At 38.8% G+C, this 19,360-nt stretch overlaps 1 protein-coding gene across 1 annotated transcript in view; it reads left to right on the top strand.

Annotated features, from left to right (window-relative positions):
• DCBLD2 (discoidin, CUB and LCCL domain containing 2) overlaps positions 1-19,360 on the top strand; it is an 81,972-nt gene that overhangs the window by 37,477 nt on the left and 25,135 nt on the right. The window contains exons 3-7 of the mRNA XM_005674883.3: positions 2,298-2,435; positions 14,786-14,837; positions 17,107-17,179; positions 17,481-17,614; positions 19,228-19,268. Coding sequence (XP_005674940.3) covers positions 2,298-2,435; positions 14,786-14,837; positions 17,107-17,179; positions 17,481-17,614; positions 19,228-19,268 — 438 coding nt within the window. The remainder of the gene's footprint in view (positions 1-2,297; positions 2,436-14,785; positions 14,838-17,106; positions 17,180-17,480; positions 17,615-19,227; positions 19,269-19,360) is intronic.

Raw genomic sequence — 19,360 nt, 5'->3', positions numbered from 1 at the left:
GCATCGGACCTTGCTTCTATCACTAGTCACATCCACAACTGGGTATTGTTTTTGCTTTGGCTCCTTCCCATCATTCTTTCTGGAGTTACTTCTCCACTGATACCCAGTAGTGTGTTGGGCACCTACCGACCTGGGGAGTTCCTCTTTCAGTATCCTATCATTTTTGCCTTTTCATACTGTTCATGGAGTTCTCATGAACCTTATTCATCTTAAAATGTCCAAATACTGGATCTGTCATTTATTCATGAACAAAATAATGTTGAAATAACCACTTTCCCTGGAATCAAAGTGAACAATGACTACATAGTCCTAATCTTTCCTTCTTTAGAAGGAAAGGCCAATCCATTCTTAGTGATATTACTGAGTCCCTTTTAAACATTGTAATTTGTCCCTCCCCACCTCTCTCTCTCCCCTTTGATGGTTATAAGTTTTTTTACTGTGTCTGTGAGTCTATTTTGTAATGAATTCATCTGTATGATTTTTTAGGTTCCGTGTATAAGTGATATCATATATTTGTCTTTGTCTGACTTACTTCTCTAGGTACATCTATGTTGCTGCAAATGGCAATATTTTGCTTTTTATGGCTGAGTAATATTCCATTATGTATGTCTGTTTGTGTGTGTGTATATGTATATATATATGTATGTGTGTATGTATATGTATATATGTATGTATATATACCACAGCTTTTTTTTATTCTTTCATTTGTTGATGGATGGTTAGATTGCTTCTGTATCTTGCCTGTTGTAAATAGTGCTTTGTGAACACAGGGCGGGGTGGGTACACATGTCTTTTCAAGTTAGAGTTTTTGTCTTTTATGGATATATTACCAGGTATGGGATTGCCGGATCATATGGAGGCTTTATTTTACAGTTTTCCATAGCGACTACACCAGTTTACATTCCCATCAGCAATATGGGAGAGTTCCCTTTTCTTCATGCCCTCTCCAGCATTTATTATTTGTAGAATTTGGATGATAGCATTCTGACAGGTGTGAAGTGATACCTCATTTCTCTAGTAATTAGCAGTGTTGAGCATCTTTTCATGTGCCTGTTGGCCATTGGAATGTCTTCTTTAGAGAAATGCCTATTTAGGTCTTCTGTCCATTTTGATTAGATTATTTTTTTACAATATATCAACCTTGTGACCTTAGCTCCCTTACCAGTTTTGGTTGGGGGGGTGGTGGTGGTGATAGAGGTGAATTATTTAGCATTTTCTACTCACATGATAATGTATAGTCCTTGAAAATGATGTCTATGGAAGTACACATTACTCTTATTAAAGTGATTTGGTGGTGGCTTAGTCTAAGTCGTGTCCGACTTTTGCGACCCCATGGACTGTAGCCCACCAGGCTACTCTGTCCATGAGATTCTCCAGGCAAGAATACTGGAGTAGGTTGCCATTTCCTTCTCCAGGGGATCTTCCTCACCCAAGAACTGAACCTGGGTCTCCTGCATTGCAGGCAGGTTCGTTCCCAACTGAGCTATAAGCATATAGTGACACTGCTCAACTTAAAACATTTTTAGAACTTTTTATTCAGAATTTATTAAAATTGCCATGCACATAAGAAAAACTCATTTTTATTAGTTATTGGTGCAATATCTTTTCTTTTAATTCTTTTCTTCTCTTTTATCTTAATAAACTTAGATCTGTTCTGATGGGAGATCTGTTATTTTTTACATGTCTGTTAAACCTTAAAGAGTAAAAGTTGCTAGGCAGTTAGATATATGCTTCTGAAGTTCAAGGAAAAGGCTATATAGAGGAGTGAATGTAAATTGTCATATCATACTTACAACTGTAGGGCTGAACATGACCACCTAAAGGGGTTGACAGAAGTCCAACAATTCTTGGAAGAAAACTTGAAAAGATCTGTAAAAGTTTGGAGGGGTCCCTGTGCTCAGGAATCTGGGGGCACCCTATGGGAAACATGTTAAGAATACCACCAATTAACTATTGGTTCATTTATGAGCCACTTGCCTACATGAAATACTTTAATTTTTTTTTAATTCCTTTTCACTATTTTAAAGGAAATACTTGTGTTTCACAGGAAATTGAGTCATTATAAGGTCAGTGATGTCTGAATATACTGTTTTTCCCTTTGAGTCATTTGAACAGTTTATTACTTGCTGTTTTTTGTTTTGTTTTTTTTCTCTCCAGAGTAATATTCTAGTCACCATTTTAGATTAGTGTAATACCTAGTTTGGTCAGCTTGGTGTATATTATGATTCTGTTACGTACATAGTACATAATGTTGACTTTATGAATCATACCAAATATCTGCTTTTCTTTCATCCTAGGCAAATACTGTGGTCTGGGGTTGCAAATGAACCATTCAATTGAATCAAAAAGCAATGAAATCACAGTGCTGTTCATGAGTGGAATTCACGTTTCTGGACGAGGTTTTTTGGCTTCATACTCAGTTCTAGAAAAGCAAGGTAATTTTCACTTTATATGATGATTCCCACATTTTACAATTTCTGAAAACAGAAATGCGGTATTTTCTCTGAGTACCTGTTATCTGAGATTGGAATAGAGTAGGAAGATCGAACAGTTTATAACACATACATAAATCTGACAAAATTAAATCAGTTTCAGAATTTTAAATATTAAGTATACTAACTTTTTATAAAGTCCTTTTATATACTTACCTTTCCTTAGCAGAAGAAATACTGATTTTTCCACTTTTATAAGATTGGAGCACAAGCAATAACTTTTAAAAAATCTGTCAGTTACTGAAATAGTCAATTTAAAGGTTTATTATCCACAGGTTACCACTTCATCTTACTGTGTTAAAAGCCATATTACCATTCTTTCCTAAAAAGTGTGTTGCATACCAGCAGGAGTAATAGGGAAAGAGCTCTCTGAGACACTGCAAAATAAGCATGAGATATTTTCTAAACTGTTAATGTTTACAATATGAAGGTGGAATTAAAAACAAGGCTGTTAAGTGGAATAGAATGGAAAATTAACTCAAATCTCGATAAGCTAAAATGCAGGATTTGAATGAAATCTCTCCCAAGTTTTGGTCACTGTAGCATTTGTTCATTCCCCCCTGCCATTGGGTTCTTGTGAGGAGAAAAATTTTTTAAATTTTACTAATACAAGGGCATATGAAAGAAATCATTTAAAGTAGAAAATTGATAATTGTTTTGATATTCAACAATGATTTAACTAGGTTGACCATTTAAAATTAAAAATTAGCCTCTACTTTATGTTGTGTAAATGAGAATCGTTAAGAACCTCCTCGGCGGCATGAGAATGTCTGGGAATGAACCAGCCTGGGAATGATTCAGGGTGGTGCCAGCTGTTCCTTCTCGGCTGCGGTGGGTTTGAGATACACACTCTGTGCCTCATTAAAAGTTGCATTAAGAGTATAAAAAAGGGGAGCTGCTGTATGTAAAGAAAGGTCTACTCTCCCTTAATCTCTGAGCTATGGGAAAAGGTGTGAAGGCTAATAAAACCCCTCAGAGTGAAACAGAAAGCTCATTTGAATGGAATAATGGAAAGAAATGAGCTGGAAATGTTCTGCTAAATAAATAGTGCGTTTGACAGAACAAGGAGACTAAGGCAGTGGAGTGTTGTAGAAGGGGCACTGGGCAGCTCTGGAATAAGAGCTTGCGTCTGCCAGGTACCAGCCACGGGACCTCTGACCGGTCATGTCACCGCAGGGAGCTTCATCTGCAAGTGGGTTAGTTGTGAGGACTAAATCTAATAATACAGGTTTAGGACTTTCCTGGTGACTCCCTTTTTTCCTTATTTCCTGCCATATTCCTGGCTCTGGGAAGACAGCAGTAATGAGACAGAGGCAATCACACCTTCATAGGACTTGCAGTAAAGGATTGGAAAAAGGCATTAAACACGTGGTTGCTTAACTGCAGTTATAGTAAGCTTGATGAAGGAAACATTCAAACAATAAGAGGCCAGAGGGGTACAGGTTATAGGAGATGGATGAAGATTAAAGCTCTCTTGAAGAAACCACTCCTGAACCCAGAACCAAAGGATTAATTGGAGGTTCCAGACAAACAAGGAAGAACACTATAGGGAAGAGAACAGCAGATGCAAAGGCCTTAGGGCAGGAAGGAACTTTGAGGGAACTGGAGAAATGCCAGCACAGCTGAGGTGAAGTGAATGAGTAGAAAGTCAGTCACGTTATTCAGGACCTTGTGGAAGATATAAGGGTTAGAGTTTTATCCAAAAAAAAAAAAAATTGCATGGAAGCTATTAGAACAGAGGAGTGATGTGACTGGATGTATGTTTTTGCAATTCCTTGATCTGTAAAGAATGGGCCAAAGAGAGGGAAAAATAATTGTAAGGAGGCCAGTTAAAAGACTGTTCAGAGGAGCCTGGATCAGAGATGATCAAATTAAGAGATCTTGTTTGGGAAGATCCCCTGAAGGAGGGCATGGCAACCCACTTCAGTATTCTTGCCTGGAGAATCCCATGGACAGAGGAGCCTGGCAGGCCATGGTCCATGAGGTCACAAAGAGTCAGACAAGAAGAAAGTGACTTAGCACGCACGCTTACAACGCATGTTAAAAAAGTAGCTCCAGAATTAGGCCAGATTCTAATTTAATTCTTTTTAAAGACTTTTGAACCAAGCATGTCTTTTCCAGGGAAACATTTCAAAGAGTTAGTATTCGGTCTGCACAAATTCATGTTGAAGTAAGAGGCTTTGGACACAAAGAAGCCTCTTGAGTGAGGCACTGAGTTGCTGTGGCGTCTTGGGCTCTGCACCTGGTGTCCTCTTCCCTTCGGAGTCTAATTTTTATAACTTTATGGTCTTATTCCTCTTTGCTATTTTTAAGATCTTTGAGCAGAAGTTTCCAGTCTTTCCCATTACCAGTTACCACTTTAAATTTTCACCTGTAAATGATTTTATCTACCAATGAAAGGAAGTTTCCCAGTTTCCACTGGGTAACATAGAAAGACAGAAAAATAGATGAATCAGCACTTCAGTGATAATTAGAAGATTGGTAGTTCTACTCTGACTTGGTGTGTGTGTTAAGTCACTTCAGTCGTGTCCAACTCTTTGCGACCCTATGAACTGTAGTCCACCAGGCTCCTTTGTCCATGGGATTCTCCAGGCAAGAATACTGGAGTGGGTTGCTGTTTTCTCCTCCAGGGGATCTTCCAAACCCCAGGATCGAACTAGACTTTCTGAAATTGAAATTTTTATCTGACAGTTGAAGGGACTCCCTGGTTGCTCAGGCAGTAAAGAATCTGCCTGCAGTGCAAGAGACCTGGGTTCAGTCCATGCACAGGTCCAGATGCACTGAGATCTTTTAATCCAGAATGATAAATGATGCTGACATTTTTATCCTAAAATGTAAATGTGAAAACTAACATTTACCATGGGACTTGAAAATAAAATAAGTTTTATAGGTGAGTACTCTCAATTCCTGGTTTTGAATCTGTTCCACATTAGCCCGTTTCTAAGTAAAGCTCAACATTTCTAGGATGACTCTGGGCAATAATTTTTTAGGTAATTTTAGTTACTGAATAATGAACTCCGAAGACATATCCACATCTGCATCAATAGCTTCAGGTCTTTTAAGGCAGCCTTTGTTATGTGCCATCAATTAGTTGTCTGTGTGTGTGACTCTAGTGTGTCCACATATCTAGGTACATGGCCAGCTGGAAAGTGATAGTCTGATATTCCTTTTTTAGAACATGAATTATCACTTAAAAAGTAATGTTAAAGCTTATTACTTCAGATTTCATCAATCCAGAGTTTTATAGTGGTCAAAGTTTGCCTTTTGTTTTTTTTTTTTTTTTAGGAAGAAACAGGAGCTAGTTTAAAATTTCATGTGAAATAAAGTAATCCAATGAAGAAATATTAACATATTCCCTAAGTGGAATTCATAAACACTTGTTTATTCATTGTCTGCCAATACCTTCGAATCTGATGACAATGTGCATAAGGCTTGGGAACAGCTGAGCCTGGCAACTATTCCCACTTAATAGGGTTATTGTTGCTATATGTTAGATTATTTTTAGAATTAACAATAATAGTATAAAAAGTTTTAATTGCTACATTCTTTAACCGCATTTTTTTTTCAGATATTTTCCATTTCTTCCATCTTACATCAGATTATATTAACTTAAAAATGAAACCTAGGGGCAGAATAGAGAGCTCCTTTCTAATAGAGTCCAGATTTCTGTAACTGGTTGTTTTTTTTCCTGCTTGGGATGTTTCTGGTTTTGAAAATAGAGCATGAATTCCTTGGATTGTTTGCTACCTCAATTGTACAATAATTTTATAGGATCCTTTCTGTTTTGAATACTATGTTAGCTACGTTTCTGTTTTTAGTTTTTTTGTTGTGTACCTAGTTTCTGTTGTATCTGGCAAACAGTTAAACTTTTAAACTATTCAGTAAGATTTTATGAATGAAGTCTCCGTTGACATGCATATTTTAAAATTTGCCCTTATACACAAATCAGTATGTATGGTGTTGTGTGTTTACATGCATAAAAATATCTGTATTTTGTTGTCAGTTTGTAGAACTAAGGTGCTGATGAATAAAGTTTTACCAGTTTTTCAGAGAAAGAGCATTTATAAACAGAATTAGTTTGTTAAGTTAGGATGGTATAACCCAAAGAGGCAGTTTATCTTTGTGAGATAGTTTATTTCAAGCTGACAGGTAACATGAGGAGCACCTTAATGATTTTAAGTGTTTTCTATGTGGTTTGGATTTTGTTTTTGTTTTTTTCTTTTTAGTAAGTTAGAAGTGCTTTGAAGGGGCTGCATATATATTTGTGCTGACTTGTGCCGTCCGGAGACAAATTCATTCACTACAACTCCCACTAGATACTATGCGTGTCCTCGATACTAGATTACACAAGATGTCTTATAATTTTTAATATTTGTAAATGTCTTTTATATTTAATATACAATGTCATGTTATTTTAACATGTTTTATAATGTCTTTTAATATGTCTTATAACTCATTTTTTAGTATATAGGCATTTAGGTGTGAAGAGGATTTGATTTATCCATAAGTAGTTTGTGGTCTATTCAGCTGTATCACTTACTGTTTAGGCAACTGAGCCATGCCTACATTGTCTGTTTAAAAATTTTTTTTTTAATATTTCCATCTGAGAAAATTTTTCCCAGAGCTCCTGTTGTGGACTCATCTTCCGTAGATGGTAATGTATTAATAATCTTTCTAGGAGAAACATAAGACTTTACTCTCAGCATGTAAAAGGAGATTAGATGTAAAATACTACAGAAGTTATCTCCCACTTAGTAAATGTTAGTTTACTAATGTTAGACTCTCAATCACGATAAATTACATTTTATTATGTATGTAAATTATCCTGACGCTACTTTGCAGATGGTACAAATCAGTGCCTGTTCCTATTGTGGAAACAAGGAATTATGCCCAAGGTCACGCAGTAACACTGCCATGAGAATCAAGTAGAAAGATGAACCTTGTCCCTAGCCCTCTAGCTCTTGAATGAAGTGAATATCTGTATACCTGCAAGGTTGCTGACAGAGAGAATTAGGAAGGCATGGTCCCTTCAGGCTCTGGGGAGTTTGTTATTTAAAAGAATTTCAGAGCAAATAAAGGAGGAGAATCTGTAGGTCTACATTGTCTTGCTTCGTGTATTTTCTTGCTTCTGGTAAATAAATATAATTAGTTATAGTGCTTTATGCTTTGTTGAAAGAAAAGTGGAAGTGTTCGTCAGTCAGTCATGTCCGACTCTGTGACCCCGTGGACTACAGCCCGCCAGGCTCCTCTGCCCATGGGATTTCCCAGGCAAGAATACTGGAATGAGTTGCCATTTCCTACTCCATGCTTTCTTGAGTTAGAATAAATACAGGCACTCAAGCTTCCCTTCCCTCAGGAGTAAATGGCTTCAAGTGGACAAAATTTATACCCTGCAGCTAATATAGTTCTCATTATACTCTTGTGATAGATACTAACACTGCTGAGAGTCTTTTTCAATATATTCAAGATCATAACACTGAGTATTAATTGGAGGAAAATCTAAATCTCTTTCACAGTCTGTAGTCTCAGGAATAACCAGTGCTGTCAATCAAAAATATTTCTAAGTTAGTAACCAATATGCTGATATTTTTTATTGTATGTGAGCTTATAAATTATTTATCATATTTTCATAGTATTTTATGTGGATTAGCATTAGATATCATGTTTTTAAAAAATAATTCATGAAATAATTATGAAGCTCGCAAGCCTATTTAGTTATTAGGTATTGGAAAAAATTTTAATTGTACTTTAAAGAAAGGCCTGTGCATAGGATATCAATTATGGCTCATAGTGATATTGCTAAGTCAGAGCTGTCTTAGAAAACCTGATGTTGATGTTTTTGTTAAGAAAACCATGAATCTGTCATCCTGTTATTGAATATTGGCTCACCTTTTTATTTTTTTTTTTTAAATTTTCTCGTGCTCTTCCTCACAATCACATTATCCTCCCTTCAAAACCCCGCTGACCCTTTCCTCTTCTATAAAGCCTTCTGAGGCTAAGGAAGGCAGATGTTACAGCAGCTCTTCGTGTAGACATAATGATCACACTCACTTCGGGGTAGACTCTGCTGCTAACACCAGTGTAGAATCTGCCCTGTAGACACCACCTGTCCTTTGGGTCATGCAAGGAAAAGAGGGATTGAGAGCTGTGGGCTTTGGAAGAACCCCTGTGGGCATGCTCCTTGCTACTGCTGCTACTCTGTTGTCCAGAGCACCAAGATGAAGTACACCATATATTTGGTGTTTTGTGTAGGAATGTGTATGTTATAAATATTCTTCTGTATTTATTAAGGATTAAAATTACCAAAAATATTTCCCATGCAGCAGCTCTTAGTGAACAGAGGGAATTACAGACTGCTGTTCACTGTGAACATACCACTGATTTTCTGGTGTCGTCAGACGTGTTAAAGTGGATCCAGCATAACTGAGCTGACAATGAGTGCTTTTTTAGTGCTTCTTCTTACAGTTATCATTGCCTGTTATGTGTGTGTACTTAGTTATGTCTGACTCTTTGTGACCCTATGGACACAAGAGATACCTGGAGTAACAGTCATGTTTGGCCTTGGAGTACAGAATGAAGCAGGCAGAAGGTAACAGAGTTTTGCCAAGAGAACGTATTGGTCATATCCAACACACTCTTCCAACAATACCAGAGACAACTCTACACATGGGCATCACCAGAAGGTCAATACCAAAATGAGATTGATTATATTGTTTGCAGCCAAAGAAGGAGAAGCTCTATATAGTCAGCAAAAACAAGACCAGGAGCTGACTGGCTCAGATCATGAACTCCTTATTGCCAAATTTAGACTTAAATTGAAAAAAGTAGGGAAAACCACTAGACCATTCAAGTATGACCTAAATCAAATCCCTTATGACTATACAGTGAAAGTGAGAAATAGATTGGGATTAGATCTGATAGAGTGCCTGAAGAACTTTCGACGGAGGTTCGTGACATTGTAGGAGGTTCGTGACATTGTATAGGAGGCAGTGATTAAGACCATTCCCAAGAGGAAGAAATGCAAAAAGGCAAAATGGTTGTCTGAGGAGGCCTTACAAATAGCTTAAAAAGAAGAGAAGCGAAAGACAATGGGGAAAAGGAAAGATATACACATCTGAATGCAGAGTTCCAAAGAATAGCAAGGAGAGATAAGAAAGCCTTCCTCAGCAATCAATGCAAAGAAATAGAGGAAAACAATAGAATGGGAAAGAGTAGAGATCTGTTCAAGAAAATTAGAGATAACAAGGGAACATTTCATGCAAAGATGGGCACAATAAAGGACAGAAATGCTATGGACCTTATAGAAGCAGAAGATATTAAGAAGAGGTGGCAAGAATACACAGAGGAACTATACAAACAAGATCTTCATGACCCAGGTAGCCATGATGGTGTGATCACTCACCCAGAGCCAGAGATGCTGGAATGTGAACTCAAGTGGGCCATCACTACAAACAAAGCTAGAGGAGGTGATAGAATTCCAGTTGAGCTATTTCAAATTCTCAGAGATGATGCTGTGAAAGTGCTGCACTCAAAACTCAGCAGTGGCCACAGGACTGGAAAAGGTCAGTTTTCATTCCACTCCCCAAAAAAAACAATGCCAAAGAATGTTCAAACTACTGCACAGTTGTACTCATCTCACACGCTAGCAAAGTAATGCTCAAAATTCTCCAAGCTAGATATCAAAACACTACATGAAGTGAGAACTTCCAGATATTCAAGCTGGATTTAAAAAAGGCAGAGGAACCAGAGATCAAATCGCCAACATCCACTGGATTATAGAAAAAGCAAGAGAATTCCAGAAAAATATCTGCTTCTACTTGATACACCAAAGCCTTTGACTGTGTGGATCAGAACAAACTGTGGAAAATTCTTAAAGAGGTGGAAATACCAGACCACCTTACCTGCCTCCTGAGAAATCTGTATGCAGGTAAAGAAGCAACAGTCAGAACCAGACAGGGAACAACAGGCTGGTTCCAAGTTGAAAAAGGAGTACATCAAGGCTGCATATTATCATCCTGCTTTTAAATTTAACTTATATGCAGAGTACATCATGCAAAATGCCAGGCTGGATGAAGCACAATTTGAAATCAAGATTGCCAGGAGGAATATCAATAACCTCAGAAACGCAGATGACACCACCCTTATGCCAGAAAGCAAAGAGTCACTACAGAGCCTCTTGATGAAAGTGAAAGAGGAAAGTGAAAAAGCTGGCTTAAAGCTCAACATTCGAAAAACAAAGATCATGACATCCAGTCCCATCACTTCATGGCAGATAGATGGGGAAACAGTGGAAACAGTGGCAGACTTTATTTTGGGGGGCTCCAGAATCACTGCAGATGGTGACTGCAGCCATGAAATTGAAAGACACTTGCTCCTTGGAAGAAAAGCTATGACTAATCGAAACAGCATATTAAAAATCAGAGACATTACTTTGCCGACAAAGGACCATCTAGTCAAAGCTATGGTTTTTCCAGTAGTCATGTATGGATGTGAGTTGGACCGTATAGAAAGCTGAGCACCAAAGAATTGATACTTTTTTTTAAATTGATACTTTTGAACTATGGCGTTATGGTGTTGCAGACGGCTTGAGAGTCCCTTGGACTGCAAGGATCAAACCAGTCAATCCTAAAGGAAATCTGTTCTGAATATTCATTGGAAGGACTGAAGCTGAAGCTCCAGTATTTTGGCCACCTGATGTGAAGAACTGACTCACTAGGAAAGACCCTTGGGAAGGATTGAAGGCAAGAGAAGAAGGAGAGAACAGAGGATGAGATGTTTGGATGGCATCACCGACTCAGTGGACATGAGTTTGAGCAGGCTTCAGAAGTTGGTGATGGACAGGGAGCCTGGTGTGCTGCAGTGCGTGGGGTTGCGAAGAGTTGGATGTCACTGAGGGACTGAACTGATTATGCCCGACATGTGCTCAGTCATGTCGGTCTGTTTTGACCCCCTGGACTGTAACCTGCCAGTCTCTGCTGTCCGAGGGATTCTCCAGGCAAGAATGCTGGAGTGGGTTGTCATTTCCTCCTCCAGGGCATCTTCCCAACGCAGGAATGGACCCCACGTCTTCTTGCATCTCGGGCGTTGGCAGGTGGATTCTTTTACCACTTTGCCACCTGGGAAACCCACTGCCCACATGCTGTACTTGGAATGCATACTTTTAATTAGCACAGATCAGAAGCTTTCAAGTCATCTTTGATTCTTTGTCTCAAACCTCACATCCGTCAACCACCTCTCTGAATAGATATGTACATATTTATCAGAATCAGACCTTACTGTGATTTTTATTTTTATATCCCTGATAGCTAATCATGTTGAATGTCTTTTCAGGTGCTTATTGGCCTTTTGGTATATCTTTATTGGAAAAATGTCTATTCAGATCCCTTGATCCTTTTAAAACTGAGTTTTCTTTTTTAATGTCTAGTTGTAACAATTCCTTGTGTATTCTGAATACTGGATTCTTACCAGATACATGATTTACAAATATTTTCTGTTATTCTTTGACTAATCTTTCTCTTTCAGGATAGCATTCTTTGAAGTGTAACAGTTTCAGATTTTGGTGAAATCAGTTTATTTGCTTATGCTTTTGGTGTCATGTCTAAGAATCCATTGCTTAAGGCAAAGTCAAGATCTATACCTATATCTCCTTCTAAATATCTTATAGTTTGAGGTCTTGAATTTGACTCCACCTTGAGTTAACTTCTGTGTATGATCTGAGATAGGGATTTAGCTTCCTTCTTTTGCATGTGAATATCCAGTTGTCCTAGCACCATTTGTTTAAGACTGTTTTTGCCCCCATTAAGTTGTCTTGGCACCCTTGTTGGAATCAATTGACTGTAAACTTGAAGATTTGTTTCTGGACCCTAGTTCTGTTCTGTTCATTATGATAACTTCCTACATTGCTATGTGAAGTCTTTCCTGAGTCAGATGGGTTTTTTTTTTTTAGCTGTTTTCATCTTGCCCAGGCTGCGTACTTATTAACTAGAAGCCTTGGAGTAATTGTGATTTTCTGGAAGGCTATTTACTTGGGAAATGCTTTCTAGAAAAACACATTTTAAAACTTCTCAGTTCTCTGCTTAATTGATATTTCCTTTGCCTTTGTGGAGTCGTAAAGGTCAAAAATCTCTCAATGATGACTTTCTTTCTCTGTTGTCTTCTTGACTCTCCTTATAGCTTTCTGTTTTGAATTCATGTTTTCCTCCTAGGGAGCTCTTTTGAGCCCCCAGGGAATTTGAGAGCAAGGTGACGTGAGTTACATTCATTCGAGCATAATCCGGACTTTCAGCATTGCGTGGACTTTTACTATAGTAAAGCCCAGCTCTGATCAAGTATATCCATAGTAGACTAGCATTCTGGCATGTGGCCTGAAGGTAATAGGGCCAGCTGGCAGTCTTCTTGTGGCTTGAATACCATGCTGGACCACACAGCTACCTTTTCATCCCAGGCTATTAATCTTAGAAGTTCACTTTCTAATCTTAGAAGTTGGAAACTCTTTTGGTGGAGCAGGAAAGTGGAAAATAATTTCTTATTGAGGCTGTGTAAAGATTGCCTTGAATAGCTATAAAGTACAGGTAATTCAGTTTGTCTGCTTTTCCCAGTCAGTCAACCAGGTGGTCGTGAAACTCTAACCAGGCATGTATCCTCTCAAACTCCTTAAACACAGATTTAACTTAATCGTCATTCAAGTACCCGCGGTATGTAAATATTAATCCATGTACTCACTCTCAAAATACCACTTTCCTGTTAGTTTAACAGTTATTACGCTCTAGTTCTTTCAAGACACATATCAGTTGAATAATAAATACGTAAGTTTTCTTCAGAATTGTAAAATAGAATACTCAGTTATGTTGTGCTTTCTACTGATTTAACAGATATCTGTATCCCTTCGTTGTGCTAGGAAGCATGTGAAGTGTTATAACTGTCAGTGTTTTGGGTGCCCTCTCCATTTATATTGTCTGTGAAATCTCACCTTTTTGATTGGCTTATGACCTTCCTCTAGGTTTTCCTCCTGTGGGTTAGTCTATGATTGGACTTAGCCAAACATGCTAGCAATCAAACTTTTTATTATTTTTCCATGTATTCAATAAACGTTGGTAGAAAGCCTCCTCTAAAAATACTGAATGCTCTGCTAGTTGCTGATGATACAAAGATAGAGACCAACAGCCTTAGTCTCTACACATAAGATGATGTTGCTTCTAACTCTAGAATTGCAGCAGACCATTCTTACATAAGACTGTGAGGATAAATATGGTCATCCACTCGTTAAACCAGAAAACCTGTAAGTGCCTACTATGTGCTATCACAGTTGGACTTGCAAAGATCAGGAACAGCTTCTGAGAGGATGTGATGGTTGAGCTGAGCTCTAAAGAGGGTCAACCAGGTGAAGGGATAGTGGGAAAGCCTTCCTGGCCAAGAGAGCACCGAGGCACAGAAAGAAGGCTCATATGGCAAGAAGGCAAGACGGGGACAAAACCAGACCTTGAGATGTTGTTCCTTGAGGTGGGACCTTGTGGGCCATGTTGAGAATTTTGCCCTTTGTCTTAAGAGAAGAAGGAAACCACTGAAGTGTTTGAACCAGAAGCCTCTTATAACACAGCATGTGACTTAGTTCTTAATTGGACAAGGTTAGCTCTTACACAGATTTGATTTTGAGATAGAAAATGTTAAAACTTTTATGCTTCATCTTTTGCAGAGTGTGCTTTAGAATTACCTGCAGGGCTTGTTAAAACAAATTTTGGGTCCCCACTCCTAGAGATTCTGTAGCTGTGGATGGTGTTCAAGAATGTGAATTCCTAGTAACACCCCAGAAGATGCTGCTGTTGCTGCTGGTCCTACCCGTGGACCAGATTTTGAATAGTAATTGTTTAGAGCCGTGGAACTAACTCACCTCTCTTTTGTTACTGTTTTCCTTATGTGTAACCAGCAAAGGATCATTTTTAGTCGTGTAATAACAAGAAACATTTTTTGTTTCAGGAGTTGTATATTATAGAAGCTACTTCAGGGCTATAAATTATACATTTTCTGTGTACCATCCATGTGTATATATGTGATTCTAGGAGGTGATGTGGCAGTGTTTAGTACTGGGTAGACATAGCCCCAGAAATCAGGATACTTAAAATCAGAAATAAGTCATAATTAACAAAAACTTAAAAAAAAAGTTAAAGTACAACCTTGACAGCTGTTAAGATTTTGAAGTTTAAAACAATATGATTTGGATTTGGAAAAACAGTTGGTGTTTCTGCAAGAGTAAACCTAGTTTTATTGAATCAGTTTTTTTCTGTTTGTTTTTCTAGATCTAATTACTTGTTTAGACACTGCATCAAGTTTTTTGGAACCTGAGTTCAGGTATGACTGTATTTGTGACTTTTTTTTCTTAAATGTTACTGTTCATCTACTTTATCCTCATCTTATGCGCTTGATTATAATGTATATTGTATGACTCATAACCGTTGTTCTAAAACATCAATCAATCAGAGCTTACTTAAAGCCACTCAATTGCCATGTTTAAATTTTGCTTTACTCGTAGCATTTGAATCTTCTCCACAGTGGAAATATAATTTGGATATACGTTAAAAGTAGAACTAGTCACTCTTCAAAATCTAGTAAAAACTCCTTGGAAAGATAGAAGAGCTATTTATTTTTGCTCAAAAAGAGTTAGGAAGACAGTTGAGGCTGTTAGAGAATTCCTCGCTGTTCTTACCCTGGTGGCATTTTTACTATCATTTCCCTGCATTACACCCTTGACTCTTGCCTGGACTAGGATGAACTCATAATTAGTTTCCCATTTGTAACCTTTGCTGGCTTTTTTCTGCCATTCACATTCTGCCAAGTTGTTTTCTAAAATCTGTGTTCTATCACTCCTCTGCTTTGAAATATTATTTCAAAACTTACTATGACAAAACACCGTCACTATTCCTTAGCCTGGTTCTCAGGGTCCTTCACCAGTAGTCTGTAGGCCATTTTTCTAGTCTTACATTGAAACATCTCTGGGTTATTTATACTGCTCTGAGCTCTCAGAACTTTTGTCTGGAATCACTTTACCCTTCGCTGCTTAGTAAATTCTTATCTTCAAAGACCCATCTCACTCCCCCCAACTTGCTACTACTCCCCAAAGAAACTTCATTTTATCTTCAAGGATGATTCTCTCTGTGTGAGCTGGGGGTGCTCTTCAGCCCTCCAGGGGGATCCTGGTCAGCAGAGGTAATCCTGGTGTCAGTATGTGTCACGCAGCCCTGCCAGAGGGTCAGCTGTCTTAGACCCGCCCCCCTGCACCAGCTCCATCTTCACCACCTATGTGCACACTGCCATCCTCTCTTGCCTGGACTACCTAACAGTGTCTTGTCCTCCACTCAAGGTCTTTACAGTCTCTTTTCTTTCCAAGAGCCAGAAGAACTTAAAAAAAAAGGCAAAATAAAACACAGTGAATCAGATTATGTGTAGACACCATCAAAATCCTTTAATGACTTCCTCTTTTAGAAATATACCCCCAAGTCTCCTCACCAGAGACCCCCCCAGCTTCCGTGTGATCTGATCCCTGGCTCCTGTTCCAGGCTTCTTTCAGACCAGCCGCACGTTTCTCACTGTGCTCGGCCTGCAAGGCTTGTCCGGGGTCCAGACCCACGTGAGCCACCCTGCCCCAGGGATAGGCTGTCCCTTCTGGTTGGGGCGCATGTCCCTGCTGTCTTCCAGTGGTGGTCTCTGCCTCCCTGCTGAGGCTTCGCTTCCTCAGAGCCCCATCCCCTGGCCGAGACAGTTGCAGAGCCCCACATGTGAACACAGGAACGGGAGCCCAGCTGCCTTGGCACTGCTGTGTGACCTGGAAACACAGCTCCTCAGTCTCTTCCTCTGTAAAATGAGGATAATGATGGCACCTAGCACGTAGGGAGTTTATGTGGATGACCTGAGTGTAACTCAGAACGCTGCTTGGCGCATAGGAGGTTTGCCAAATATTCATAATACTTTTGTAAAGTTAGAGTCCTGATTATTTCACAGAGTACCTTTCCTTTACAGCAGAAACATAATCTCATTCTTCGGTTTCATGAAGTATTGGCTTAAAACTTAATACTTCTCCTACCATGGGCATGCAAACCCAGGGAGGACTGCCACCATTTGTCTGGTTGACCTTCGTGAACCCCAGCCCTTGCACAGCCCAGCACTTAACAGACAGTGTTACAGACATACATGTAAACATGTAGAGTGTATAGGTGGATGAGTGAGTAAGTGAATGAATGCCAAACATTTTTTTTTAATCACCTTAAATTTGATCAGTAGAGGATGGGTGAAACAAATTATAGTTCATCCACAAAATCAAGTATTATGTAGCTACTAAGTATTGTGAATTGCTTTTACAGTAGAAATATGTCTGCCATTCACTATGAAATAAAATAATCAAATCAACATGTAGAATATGAGATGATTTTTGTATATATATGGGTGAAGACATGTGTAGATGGATGGAAGAAAGTCTTAAGGACCTTTTAGAAGTGGTGGTTCTCTCAGGGTGGTGAGATTATGGTTATTTACATTGAACTGAAAAATGGTAAGTGTTATTTTTTGGTCTTTTTCCCCAGAAAGTACAGCAATGCATACCATTTAACTTGTTTTTATTTCACAGCAAGTACTGCCCAGCTGGTTGTCTGCTCCCCTTTGCTGAGATATCAGGAGCCATCCCTCATGGATATAGAGATGTAAGTTGGCTGTAGACTTAAGTTAAAGTGATGCCAGTGCTTCTCATAAACAGATGTGTAACCTAGTGTTTATCTTTATTGTGACTTTTATTTTCTGACAATTACTTCTTTTTAGTAATATGTAATGTTTTGTTCTTTCTCTTCTGCTAAAAATCTATTCTGTGTTGTATTACCAGTCATCTACCCCATGTTTATTAAGAAAACTGCCCAGATCGAATAATTTCTAGAGGAAGTATAACTGTCCTGTTTATGAATTATCGAAAGGAAATGTGGACTCATCTTGCTTCCTTCCTCCCTGAAGTCGTCCCCGCTGTGCATGGCTGGCGTGCATGCAGGCGTCGTGTCAAACACTTTGGGCGGCCAGATCAGTGTCGTCATCAGTAAGGGCATCCCATACTATGAAAGCTCCCTGGCTAACAACGTGACGTCCGTGGTGTAAGTACCTGTGCTGTTTATGATAAACATGCTGCCTGGGGTGGGATAGGGCCAAGTGAGGTCTGAGCAGTATCGCTGGTGCTGGTGTTCATGAAATTACATTTGTGCAATAAGGACTCACGTGTATGTCCGTGTCTGAGTGCACTGATGTGCAGAGCCAAGGTTGTGCTCTCTTGGCTTGTTCTCCAGCTGAGAGGGTGGTACTCATTTGGGGGAGTAACTTGTTTCTTCTTTCTGAGCGTAGAAAGAGCCCAGAATGAGCCTAGAAGTTTTTTGCCAAATCTTTACTTCATTTTAAAGATGAGAAGGCATAACTAACTACTCTGTACCTTATGCCTGTGTGGCCCAAGGTGGATTAAGATATCTGAAATACACTGAATAGAAGTCAAATTTTGACATAAATCAGAGATAGTACTATTATGAATCCCTGCCATCCCGAGAGAATATTGTAGGAATGTTTTCATTGTATTTATGATCTACTGTTTCACAGAACCTAAACTAGGTATCAAAAGTGGGAGGAGTTGGAACACTGAATAGAAACATAGTGTGGGTGATCTGTCCATAAACCTTTAGACATGCCCGATCCTGCAGTGTAATTGAAACCAGCTTCTCTGTAGGTCCTGGGCCAGTTTCCTTCAGAGTCCAGAGCTCCACACTCAGGACAGTGGAGAGTTTTACTGTAGAAAACCAGTGTCTCTGTCGCTTACTCTTTTTCGTTTTATTGACAACTTTTTAACCATGTAAAAACCATGCTAAGCTTTCTGACCACACAAAGTGGGCGACGCCTGGACTGTCATTGGTCCATCCGTGCTATAGATAGAGTCAGCTACTTTTTCTCCTCTGGTTTCTTCTGGATAATTTTATGCAAATTGTTTTATTCCTTTCCTCTGTTCTACTTTTAGAAAGAATTTTTTTTCATGAGTTCTTTCATTTTTCTTTTTTTTATGAAGGACAAGTCACATCCACTTGTAATGGTTTGAATGTTGTACTGAAGGCAGACATATACACTGCTGATGTTGGATGTTTGGATGGTTTTATCCCTCCAAGTTCCTTAGGGCCCCTTGACCTGCCATGTGGTGAACTAATCACGTGTCCCACCCATGCGCTCTCCCCAAGCACCTATCCTACCAGTTATAAAACCCAAATGTGGTGCTATCTTGTAGCACTGAAGCATGGATTTCCTGTAGCAAATGCAGTCTCTTCTTAGTAGCCAGCTTTTCTTGTTTGCCCCTGGAAACTAGAGCCTCTTTCTCTGAGAAGATCACCTTTTGTTTTATAGTCCCCAAAAGCAATTGCTGTAGAAGCATTTTAGGAATATGTTAATCTCATGAGAAAGAATAAGTACTTCTTAAAGGTTGCATGGATACACTTGCATAATCATGTATGAAACTAGGCACTAGATACTTGAAGACAAAATTATTTATGCTGATTTCAGTAGTTGCTCTGCTTAATTAGAAATGTGACTTCTTTTTTGCTAGGAACAATAACAGTTAACTAATATATAGCCATAGACAATTCTTTGTAAAATAAAAACAAGAAAGTTTTGCTAAGACAAATATGAGGAAGTAATGTGTTGTATATGACTGTCACCAAAAAAACTTTCTCTCTTTCAGGGGACACTTATCTACAAGTCTTTTTACATTTAAGACAAGTGGTAAGCCTCTCATGGACTTCATAACTTATTATGATTTATATAATAGCCATTTTTTCTGAATACTGTATGTCAGGCACTTTGCCAATTTCTGA

The sequence above is a fragment of the Capra hircus genome, chromosome 1, assembly GCF_001704415.2.
Source record: "Capra hircus breed San Clemente chromosome 1, ASM170441v1, whole genome shotgun sequence".
Lineage (NCBI taxonomy): Eukaryota > Metazoa > Chordata > Mammalia > Artiodactyla > Bovidae > Capra > Capra hircus.
This window is presented reverse-complemented; position numbering and strand designations above follow the sequence as displayed.